The sequence below is a fragment of the Helianthus annuus genome, chromosome 13 (genome assembly GCF_002127325.2).
Source record: "Helianthus annuus cultivar XRQ/B chromosome 13, HanXRQr2.0-SUNRISE, whole genome shotgun sequence".
NCBI classification, from domain to species: Eukaryota; Viridiplantae; Streptophyta; class Magnoliopsida; order Asterales; family Asteraceae; genus Helianthus; species Helianthus annuus.
In genome coordinates this window covers 64,137,495-64,150,613 of record NC_035445.2, presented here as the reverse complement: position 1 = coordinate 64,150,613, position 13,119 = coordinate 64,137,495, and the positions used below count along the sequence as shown (strand labels likewise).

Below are 13,119 nucleotides of genomic sequence, written 5' to 3'. Positions count from 1 at the left end.
TTCCTGACAATCTAATTCGCACTATAACCCCGAAATCAAAAATCCTAGATTCCTAACCAATAACCCGGTTCAACCGTATCGCCCTAGAACCGAACCCTTAAACAAAATTCTGAATTGAAACTTGCGAATTGAAAACGAAATTGAAACCTGATCGCGAATTCCCTGCGATGCCTTACGATTCCCACGCCTAGAGCCTGATGCTCTGATACCAATTGTTGCCCAGAATGATCTTTGTTCTCTAGAACGTGATAAACAAACTTGTATAACTTGAATAATAATCGAAATACAATCTGAATGTGTGTATATGTACAACTGATTTCAAATGAGAGTGTGTATTCAAATGAAATCAAATGACCCCTATTTATAATTTTCAACGGGTGCGAGTGAAGAGTTGTGTCTCTTTGTGAATAGACGTGTCCCTTGAATGTATGTGGATGAGATTGATCATGAAGAGGCACGTTGTATCCTGTCCACAAGTTCCAATCGGTGCCTCCTTCCTTTTCCCTTGTCTTGGCCGATCGGAATAGGTGGGAGGGTGGAGACACACCCTTTCGGTAAGGGTGGTGGTTACCACCTTTCATTCTTGACAACTTTGGTCCTTGTAGTTTATAACCGCCATGTAACCGCCGTATAACTAACTATTTTAACTATCTAAACTAACTATTGATGTTAAGAGATTATCCGGGTTTCACTGTTGATGAACGAGAGACAGTACGTTGTTTTCTAGTTCAGCATGAAATAAGATTGTTACCGAGATAAATGGCAAATCCCCCGGTGGATCGATGGTCATCTGGACCACCAGCCCAGTATACATCAGTATACATCTGAGAAGGCATTTAGAGAGGTTTGTGACTATCAGTGCAGGCGTGAAGAGTAGAACCAGATACTTGCTTGATTAATAGACCATAGTTAGAAGTACCCTAAAGATATCCAAGAATCCGTTTGACAGCGGACCAGTGGTTTTCAGTAGGAGAAGCATAAATTGACAAACCTTGTTAACCACGAAGGCAACGTCCGGACGAGATAAGGTGACATACTGTAATGCACCAACAACTTGGCGGCTAGCGGTAGCGAACTAGATTGTCAAACCAAAGGATTGTCACCCAGAGACAAATTAGACAAATTAGCCGATGCAGTAACGGAGATGTGACCGGTTTGGCTTGTGAGAGACTGCCCGTTGAAGTAATTCCAAAATGTATTTCTTTTGAGACAAAATCATATCAGAGATTCTTGGGGAAGCACCTTTATACCCAAAAAAAAATATATATGAAAGAGAACCCAAATCCTAAATAGCAAAAGTTTGACACAGATTTTTAATGATCTAAACTATCACACTAGGATTGTTTCTGATGGGAATTATATCATCAACATAAAACCAGCATATAGAGAAGCATTCCCTGAGAGGACTAAATAAACAGAGAGGGATCTGTTTTAGACCCTCAAAACCCAAGGGAATGTAAAGCCTTGGATAACCCATTAAACCATGCATGCGGGGCCTGCTTAAGTCCATACAAAGCTTTGTGAAGCAGACAAAGATGATTCGGTTTTTGTGGATCCACAAAACCCTGTGGTTGTCGCAAATATACGGTTTCATTTAGTTCGCCATGCAAAAAGGCATTTTGTACATCCAATTGGCAAGTGTCCACTGTTTTGTCACTGCAAATGAAAGAACCATATGAATAGTAGCAGACTTTACAAACATGGCTAAATGTTTCATGATGGTCAATCCCCTATTGTTGTTTAAACCCTTTTGCCATGAGGCATTCTTTGTAATGAGTAATTGAACCTGATTGATCTCGTTTAAGTATGTATGCCATTTACAATTAAGCACATTCACATTAGGAACAAGTGGCACAAGAGACCATGTGGCATTCTGAATAACAGCTGCATATTCCTCTACCATGGCTGCGGGATGTGGGAGGTAGTATAGGCTGCGGGATTATATGGAACTCGTTGTTTAGGATTCTGACGGAGATTAACAGGCTACGAGGAAGAGGAGGAGGAGAGGAGTAGTGGTGGAAGTGTGGTTTTCTTGTGCAAGCGACGTGGGTGGTGTGATTGTTTTGGGGTGGCGACTATAGATTTATATAGGTGGAGATTGTGGTTTGTTGTAGACCGTGGAAGGTGTAGGGAAGGAAGGGTCTGCTAAAGTGGGTGAGATATTGGGTGAGGTGGCACCCAAAGATATAATAGGTGTCTGGTAACCGGAGACATAAGGTTCTCATGAAGGAGAAGAATGTGACATAGAAACAAGTTGTAATATAAAGACAATCAGTTGTTGAGTGAAGGTGGGAGTAGCATTGACAAGCAAAGACACCAAAATGAGTCAGGCTTTTGAGAAAAAAAAAATATGCTCAAACAGAGAGGTATTCGATGATGTACGTGACCACATTTTATTTATTAAGTAAACAGCCGCATCATAGGCAAAGTGCCAGGAACGAGATGGAACACCAGATTGGGAAACTAAAGCGAGTCTCGTGTCCACCACATGTCTATGGCGTTGTTCAATGAAGCCATTTTGTTAACTAGTGTGTGGACATGAGTGACGATGGGTGATTCCAAGGGGAGAAAAGAACCCTGAAAGATTTTGGAATTCTCCACCCAATCCGTTTGGACGGATTGGAGTTTAGTTTGAAAATGTCATTCAACCATAGCACGAAATTGTCAAAAAATAACATACATATCTGACTTTTAACAAGTAAAATGGTCAACACAAACTAAGAAATAATTATAACCATCATAAGAAGTAATGGGAGCTGGTCCCCAAACATCACAAAAAACCAATTCCAAAATACAAGAAATTTTAAAATTTGAAGATGGAAAAGATAGTTTTGAAGATTTCGCTACATAAAAAGAATTACAAGAAGAATTTGAACATTTATTTAAAATAGGCATTTTAGATAACTTGGAATGCAAAAGTTGTGGGTGTGGATGTCCAAGCCATTGATGCCATGTGTGGACAGGGACACGAACAACTGTGAAGGCGACCTTGGAAACTGGTTGAATTTGAAGAAGGCGAATGGAGTAGAGCCCATGTTCACTTGGACCCATGAGGAGGGTAGTGCATGTAAACTTTTCCTTCACAGCAAAAAAAAGGTAGAGTGAACTCAAAGAAAACTTGATTATCATGACAACTTCCGAACAAAAAGAAGATTTTTTTTTTTACTTGTGGAACATGAAGGATATCGGTTAAGGAAAAAGTTTTGGTAGGAGAACAAAAACAAGTGGAACCAATAAGCAAAATGGGTAAATCCTTACCATTGCCAACATGAAGAACCCCCTAACCATAACAGGGTTCAGCAGTGCCAAAGCTAGAGAGATCTTGTGCTACATGCCTGTTAGAACGAGTATTGGGAAGCCAAAAGCTAGAGAGATCTTGTGCTACATGCCTGTTAGAACCAGTATCGGGAAGCCATAAAGATGCTTGTGAGCGATAGTCAGCATGATTTGCTGAAAATTGGTGCCTAGACCGAATAGTAGCTGGACCACGGTTGGGGAAATCAAATGGTAGTTGACCAATGCCACATCGATTACATGTACCATAAATGGTGTTTTGATTTGATGCCCAATTAAACTTTCTATTGCTCTCAGAATTCTGATTGTTTCAATTATGGCCATGACCCTCATTGTGTGGGGAACGACCACGTTCATGATTGTTCTGCGAATAGGAAGTAAAGAAAGCCTATGATCATTGAGTTGTGGGTTGCAGTTGAAAACCAAGTTGTGAGGCAAGCTGGGTGAGAACTTGCATGGGGTCCTGTTGTGAGGATTCAGCCGATTGTGAGGGTGCAGTAGCAGCGGCTGTAAAAACTTGTGGTGTCGGAACAACAAGAGCCGATTGCTTCATCATGTACTCATGGTCTGCAAGAAGACCATGAAGTTCGTTAAAGGCAATTGGAACCTGTCGACCAAGGAGAGTGGAAATTAGTCTAGTATATTCATCACGAAGACCAGAAATGACAAGCATAATTAACAAGATGTTTTTCTTTGGGTCTACATATTCACACACCTAAAGGCCTATTTCCACACCCTTTAAGACGCCTTGTATAGGCCTACATGGGGCGTCTAGGGGTTTTTATCTCCTAACAGTACACCCTTTAAGATGCCTCATGTAGACCTAGACGGGGCGTCTAGGCTTTTTGTCTTCGACCAGATATCGTACCAGGAAAATACAATCACATCAGACGGGGTGTCTAAGTCTAGACGATAGAGGAATAGGATAGAGGAAGACGCCTCGTCTAGGCCTGGACGGGGTGTCTTGAAGACTAATTTGAGACTAATTTGACTATCTTGCTAGGATGTGATTAAAGTAATACAATGGGTATAGAGTTGTACACGGCATACATATTGGAATTAAATAGGGACATGCAGAGCATCCTTCAACCATTGACAAATCATCGTAATTCTATGCTTCTTCTCTACTTCTTCTTTGCCTTCTATTTGATATCATTCAAAGATGCTGAAATGTCATCATACTGGGACGACAACTATTTCTTTGGGTCGTATTCTGGCGAGTCATGGGTGCCCGAAGCCGTTCCGATAACAGTTATTAGCTTAAATTACTTGTTTTAATTATTTACTAACAATGATACCGTTTTTAGGAGGAGACTGGCGTTCCCGATTTTAACGAGCAAGATGAGCTTGTGACTAGTGTACAAGGAAATCAAAACAGACCGTTTCTAGATCTGAACATACATCCCCCTGTTGATGAAACATCCCCTGTAGATGACTCATACCATGCTGATGAACCATGTTATCCGGCGCAACAAGGGTATCCGGATTATGGACACAGGTGTAAATATGCTTACGTGCAACAACACTATCCGGATGGATACGGAGGAGACGGTGGTCATTCGCAATTCATTTCCCCTAGCAATCCTTACGAAAGTTACAATGCATCACATTTTTGTACGTTCAACAAAGCTACCCGGAAAGTGGAGGATATGGGGGTGAGGCACCCCCATCCCGGGCAATCCGTACTTCACAAAGCATGTATCAAATTTATTTAGTTACGTTAGACAGATTAATAAATATAAAATCTAACCTAACCCTATGGATGTTACAGGTATTCAACTCTCTAGATGAACTAAAGAAATGGGCACAAGAAATGGCAAACGCGGATGGTTTTGTTATTGTGACCCGTCGATCAAAGAAAATTGGGGGAAGGACCGGGAGGGTATGGCTTGAATGTGACCGTGGTGGTGAGCACTATACTACAACAACAGCCAGAAAAGCCGGAAGTAAAAAAAATCGGCTGCCCGTTTTACCTGTTGGCGGTGCGAGACCATCCGTATGAATTCTCGGGGATAAAAGGGGGAAAGACTGAACATAACCACAGACTTTGTGCGGACCTGTCGGCCCACACGTTAGTGCGAAGGTTTACTCCCAACGAATACAGACTGATCGAGCAGTTGACAACTCAAAACATGGAGCCGCGCAAAATTTTCCAAACCATAAGGAAGTAGGACCCCGACAGGTTTCATGTCTAGAAAGACGTGCAAAACGAAGTACAGAAGATTAGAGCTGAACAAAGAGATGGATTGACTCCCACGCAGTCACTAGAAAACATCATGATTGAAAACGAATTTATTTACGAGACATGGGAGGAACTTATCTTATATATGTCATATTTAAGTTTGTTTTCAGTTATTCAGTTACTCAATGATTGTTTGTCTTAAATCGATATTTCGTAATAATGGTAAAAATCTTGACATTGAAATATAATGCGGAAACAATATAATTTTCAAAATGTTAAATAATATTTAAACGATATAATATTTGAATTCTTATTAAAATATTGAAAACAGTATAACATTTAAACAATATAATATTTTAATGGTAGGGTAATATCTGAAAAAGTAAAATGTGAAAAACAATGTAATATTTAAACGATAAAATACTTTTAAAGGGCCGGTCTTGAAAACGGTAAAATATTTTTATACAAAAAATAATTTTTTTTCCAACAACAACTCAAATTACCACACCATAACACCCATTTTTTCACTAAAAAACATCACCCTCAAAAAACAATCAAATTACCCCACCAAAACATCCATTTTTCAACTCAAAAAAACACCAACCTGACGCCTAGTCTAGACCTATATGGGGCGTGTAGACCCCTTAAATTTTGTGCCCGACATCTGATGCGGGCCCAAGTGTGGAGGAGCGGGCCATCTTGTATTTGGAGTCCCAAGATCGCGTGACAAAAGGGGATTCACTAAAATGGCTCTAACTTGGGCTACAGGTGTTCGTTTTGGGCGTGCGACCTGGCGAAACAATTGTGAGAACGAAGCCCATCTTTCTACAAACACCGTAGGTGGTTTGGGTCATCGTTCGGGCCCAAAATCGCTTATTTCTATGAGTTATTTACATTTTTATGTTTTTAGTGCTTTTCGTGGACTTTTATTTCGTTCTAGCTTTTGGCCCAAGTGTGTTTTGAGGCCCGTTTTCAATTTACGTTGTTATTTATATGGTTGTAAAGGGAGGAAGATAATCAGTTTTGTAGTTTATAAAAAGTCATTTTTCTCTCCCAATTCACTTGTGAGTGCTTTGAGTGTGAAACCCCAATTTTCGGTATTCTACGAGAATCAATGAATTTTGGAAGAATCGTTCCTGGTATTCTGTGTGAATCAACAGGTCAGATTTCGTATCCCATTTCCTAGTCTACATCAACATCCCACTCAGAGCCCATTGATTTCAGTGCCTAGATGCCCGTATAGGCCTAGACGAGGCGTCTAGAACACCAAAAGTGTGCAAATAGGCAGGGTGGGTGTGTGAATAGATTGGGCCTAACCTAATTTCAGATGTGATACCTTGCTATGATATCCACTTGGAGATTTGGATGAAGTATATATGTATCTATCTCTATCAACGATCACATCAAAGGTGAACTCCTATTTGTTAATAAGAAAGCAACATAAAGTTTAGATTAATCTATGTTAATAACAAAGCAACATAAAGTTTAGATTAATCTCCATTTGTATGTATTTGAGGACATGTTTCTTGTTATATTCATTTGTATTGCCATTTGTTCTCTTTGTTAGGGACAAGTCGTCTTTGTTTATTCATGCTCGGATTATCCAGTCAGTGAGGTATGTATTGGTTTCAACTTTAAATATTTGTATAAACCTAACTGACCAAGTTTATAAATGGTTTCAACTTTAAATATTTGTATAAACCTAACTGACCAAGTTTATGAATGGGCGGAACATTTTATATTTTATATATGAAGGCTTTTGATTTCTTACTTCATTATTGTTGGATTTGTGTACAATGAATGTTATGTTGGGGAATTTTCAGAAAACCGAATGATCAGAGAGGCGTGTAATCACTCTCAGATCAAATTATTTCGGTGGTTCACCCGAATAATTTAATCGGATACAACTCTGATTTTTCGAGAAATTGAACCAGGGTATGTTTGTCTGTGTATTGTCTAGGGTATGTTTGTCTGTGTATTGTCTGAACCAGGAAGAACATGATCAAAAAATTGTATTCAAATTTGGGGTGTTTTGCAGATAACTGCCTCTTGCAGTTAAAATTCGAATTTTAATTAAAATGCCTTAAAACTACCTTAATTTTTTGTCTGAAAATTAGGACGAATCTTGATAAATTTTATTTTCTAAGGCATTTTCCATAAAGAAATTTAATTAAAATAAAATTTTTCTGGGGTGCAGCTCGACCCCAGCCAGGGGCTCTGCTCCTTGGACCTTGCTCCCAGGGGCGCTGCCCCCGGATCCCCGTAGAGTACGGGTTCCGCCCGTACACTTCGAATTGTAATAACTCAAACAAGCGTGCACTCCCGCACCTCCTAACTTGCTTGATGTATATTATTATTCGCTTTGATCACCAAGTCAATCCCGATTACTAAAATATCTAACATGTTAATCTAGAACTTATTTGTGATTTCTTTTTGCTAAGCCTGGAAAAATGAGCGGGTTAGGTTGTGTCGGGTTACGGGTGAGGACGAGCTGCATGGTTGATTGGGTTGAGTCAACACGAATTATGAACTCTAACTTTGATTTCTTACTTTATTTTTGTTGGCTTTGTGGTTTTGTGTACAGTGAATGTTATTCTACAGCTTATTTGTTATATGAATAGGAACTTCATTTCTTTTTGCTAAGCCTGAAAAAAATCGTTGGGTCGGGTAAAAGGTCAGTTTGGTTTGAGTCAAAATGGATTCATCTTGAAATGGATGGTATTAGAAAGAAAAAAAAATGAAAAGGTGTTCACTCTTTTAATTTGCTTCTATGGCAGCGTGGTGCTACGGACGGCGGTGGTGGTGGTGGTTGTAGCGTTGGGAGAGGAGGTGGCGACGATACACGATGGTTCCCTTTTGGGCCCACTGTAAGTAAGCCTTTTTATATCAGCGAAACAAATTGACCCGTTGCATAATTTTAGTAGACCCATGTGAACCCATAAGCAATATTTTTTACCCAAATCAACACATTTCTTGATGCATCGCTCATAAGCACCTGGTTTACAGTTTTTGCTATTCCTGATGGGTTTTATACATATCATTTTATAAGAACTGTGATCCAACACTCAATTCTTGAGCTTTTTTTTTACTGATTCTTGACTTCATTAGTCTGAAAGCGCGCATAATTAGACATAACAAACATTTATATGATGCATTCAAATTATACAAACTTTAGGCTCCAATTTATATCCTTTAATAGAACTTTTAGTCTTGCGGTAAAACTAGTTACATTTATTCGTATCGAGTAGATATGTAGTAACAAAGTTCTTCTATAAACAGAAGTAAAATGATGCATTCATCTTGCTGAATTATTCCTGCAACTGTGTCCTTTTCTGTTGGAAGTATCCTTTGAACAAGTCGGTGCAAAAATTGAATATCTTAGACTAGGTTATTACCCCGTGTATTACACTGGGTGAATAAATAAATTTTATATACTAAATAATAAAATAATATATCTTTAAAAACCCCCTTTATTGCACGCGTTGAATAAATATAATTTTACATATTAAATAATAAAAAGTTATATCTATAAGAACCATATTTTACGGGTTGAATAAATAATAAAATAATACATCTTTAAAAAACCCCATTTATTACGCGAGTTGAATAAATGTAATTTTATATACCAAATAATAAAAACGTTACATCTTTAAAAATATGCGTATTACATGGTTTGAAAAAATGTAATCTTCTATATAAGTAATAAAAATATATATACCCTTAAAAACTCCCGTGTATTGTACAAATTGAATAAATCTAATTTTATATATCAAATAATAAAAGTTATATCTTAAAATACCTCATGTATTACACGGGTCGAGTAAATGTAATTTTGTATAGTGAAAATAAAAATATTTAATAACGAAGTCTCAATAAATTTAACCCTTTATTTCAAAATCCGTAAATGTATAAATGATAAATAATATTAGTTAATTTTATTTTAAGTTCCGTAAAATCTATTTTATACCAAACTAAACAAAATGTATTAGATAACTAAGTTTGAATTTGAAGTAAATAAATAAATATAAAAGTAATAATTAACTCAGATAAATAATATTATAAATGATAAGGAGATTAAACTAAATAATAATTATCCACAAGAGATTAAACTGAATAATAATTATCCATAAGATATTAAACTGAATAATATTTAGTAGGAGGGTTATCTATAATTAATTAAAATAAATTAAATCAAAATAATAATTATCTATAAGACATTGCCTAATATGATGACAAGTGTCCCATAAATGGTTTCTTTTATTATATAGTACTAGCTGTAAGACCCGTGTGCAAACACGGGTCGTTTCTTAGAAAACCATGCATAACATATATTGACAGAGAGTAAATAAATAATTACTGCAGACTTACAAAATTGATATAAATTAATGATTAATAGCTTTATTCAACAACAATTCCATTATGTTGAGAGCAAACTACTTTACAAAATTACTTTAATGATAGGGTGACTTGAGATTTTTTAAAAATGTTTGTTTTTGTACTACTTTACAAAATTACATAGAATTCAAGAAAACGAAACAACAAATTAAACAGATATTGAGTTATTCAAACTTCTGTTGAATACTAAATGAGATGTTGACCAAAAGTCAATCAGATGTTGACCAATAGTCAAACAGATGTTGACCTTAAACAGATGTTTGGTTTAACGCCACAGATCTGTTTATGGCCAAACATCTGTTTAACTCGAAATATCTGATATAGATATATGCTAGATTAATATCCCATATGTAATATGCATATTAATATCCCATATGTTATAATTACTACAGAGTTACAAAATTGATATATATTAGTGATCAATAGTTTTATTCAACAGCAATTCCATTATGTTAATAGCAAACTACTGTTGTCTATTAACTGTTAAAAACTTATGTTGCTTTCCAACAGACTTTCCTAAAAAGTGTTATCCATTATCTCCAATAGAACTTGCCAGATGGATAGATATTAAACAGATATGCATGTTAGTCAACCTATGTTAAAAAGGTCAGTCAACAGAAATTACAAAGGTTAGTAAACATATGTTAAGAGAATAATTTTATTAACAAAGAATTTAGTACTCTCATTAAAAATGAGAGCTGGAAACACGAGTCGTTTCTTAGACAAACATGCATAACACATATTGACAGAACATATAGATATGTGTATAGATATTGTAGCAAAACTTGTTATCTATTATAGCTAAAAAACAACTATAAGTAAATGTAAAAGATATTTAACAAACTTAATAAAAGATGTCTAAAGGATGTCTAACGAACTTAATAAAATTCATCAGTTACATATGATTATTTCAATTCTCTTATTCAAAAAAGAGAGTACATATGAAAGATATCTAACAAACTTAATAAAATTCAAATACAACTTAACTTTAACAAACATTAACCAAGAACATACGATCACTTGCCTAAACAACACACATCAAACCTCATTCAAGAATTTGTTACGCAGCAACATGTCCTTCGCTACATGTTATGTTCTGGTTAAATATACTACTGCAAACAATGTAACAGATGCTGATTCAACAATCTCCCTATACAACAGATAATATGAAAACCCTTCTTTATTACTGATTTTTATTTCTCATCAACATCTCCCTAATTTGTCCTTTGAATTGTAATTCAAAGTCCAGGGAGAACATGTCTTCTTCATCATCCCTCTCAAGTTGAAGGTCCAACAAATCTTGGAGATCGTATGCATTCAGATTATATGCACTATCCATTTTAATCTCTTCAACACTACCATCTGATCTGATCAAAGTCAATACTTGGGTTTTTGAACATGACTTCCACTTTAATATTTTTAGATCAGTTGGTTTTCTTGGGCAAAGAATTATTGAAGATGAGTTTGGTGATTGTGTTCTGCTAACTAAATTTACAATTGATTCAGACAAATCAGATGATGAGAGAAGGTTTTTTGGAGTACCGATTTTTGGAGACAGAGTAGCAGTTGTAGGATACACTGACTTTTGAAGAACATTTGAATGTTCAGCTCTATCTTCTTCCAGCTTTTTGTAGGTCTCAACAATTTTCAATTTAGACCATCTGGCAATGGATCTAACTGGACCATAATCAGCAGCCGCAAGCTCTGCTCTCATTCTTTTAAACTTCAATACCTCATCTGAATCCACTATTTTTGCTTTCTTCCAATTAGATTGAGTTGGCTTTACAAGAGGACCATTGTTCATTTTTGTGATTCTATCGATATGAGTTTTTCTCTTACGTGTGGAGATGATTTCTGGTGAAGGATAATGTTTTGGTAGTGAAGATGAATGTATGGGAAATCTTTGTGACGTTGGAGATGCTTGGATTGTGGTTGGTGTAATAAAAATGATCATGTCAGATGTTTGAGAAATTTCTGCTGAAACAACTGGTGTCTCAGCAGGTGTTTGGTAAACATCTGCTAATACTTTTGTGTTCCCAACATCTATTGACAAAATGGGTGATGATGGTGTGGAAGGTATTTTCTCCTTCTTTTGTAGTGATTTTTTTGGAGAATGTTGGGATTTAGGTTGAGCAGGCAATACAATTTCTGTAGGATTAGCTTTTGAATCTAGTGGCAACTTTCTCAATGAATCTTTCTCCCCCTTTTTGGCATCATTATCATCATCATCATCTTTCTCAAAGATTGATGTAGAAGTGGAGCCAGTAAGTTCCAACAGATGTTCCTTAATGTTCATAATGTCTGCTTGTGTGTCTTTATACCTGGCATCAACCAAATTTCTGATAAATTCCAAACTGAAATTGCGGTTACTTTCAGCCAAATTCCTCTGAACTTGAAAGATGGGTTGCATAGAATTCCAAAGCTCATTGGCAATTTCTTGTCTGCTAGGTTAACTTTTAAAAAGCTCTATCATCTGCTTAATCAATTCTTTCATTTCAGCAACATCTGTTTCAATGTTAGACACTCTAACCGTCAAATCCTTATAAGTAAATTCATCACCTACTTTAATAGGATCATCTGAATTGCCACCTGTAGTGATTGTTTTTATTTTGATAATAGGAGAAGTATCCATATCATCAGAAACAGATGCGCCTTTTTCTTCGTTCTGGGGACTTCCCAGTGAAGCAGATATTACAGTTGTAACCTCATCAGTAGTTGCCTTCAAAGGAGTCTTAATGATGTAACCACTGTCCAACTGATCACCAATGGCTTCAACAGTTGTAGTCGCTGCTCCACTTAAACTACCACCAAGAGTTTCGTAATACTCAACGGTGATAACATCCTCAACTGTTTGTAGAATAGAAGATTTAATTGTTTCAGACGCAGTCATTTTTTGCGATCTACTATCAGTAATGTGTGCATTAGAGGAACTGTTTTCTTTCTGAAATTCAATTGCTTCTAACAAAGGTAATATTGTTAATGGAACTTGAGGTGGAGGTTGTGGTGTAGAAAGAGTGATTGCCCTGGGAGAGGGACTTTTAAACATACTTTCATATGAAAGCTCTACTTCATGTTGTAGTGTCCCTGTACTTACAACATGATCCTTTTGTGACGATACATGAGGAGTTTGGATGGGTTGAGATCTTTCCAATAACTGTGAAGAAGTAGCAGCAGTGGTTTCAAGTGACATTTGTGTTGTCACTGCATTAACCTCTGGAATCTCATCTTCCAGAGGAACCTTTGTATTT

At 36.6% G+C, this 13,119-nt stretch overlaps 1 protein-coding gene across 1 annotated transcript; it reads right to left on the bottom strand.

The window, feature by feature from the left end:
- Positions 1-1,594: 1,594 nt before the first annotated feature.
- On the bottom strand, positions 1,595-1,903 carry LOC110900901 (uncharacterized mitochondrial protein AtMg00820-like). The gene has a single exon (XM_022147760.1). The coding sequence runs from the start codon at positions 1,901-1,903 to the stop codon at positions 1,595-1,597; it is 309 nt and encodes a 102-aa protein (XP_022003452.1).
- Positions 1,904-13,119: the final 11,216 nt, after the last annotated feature.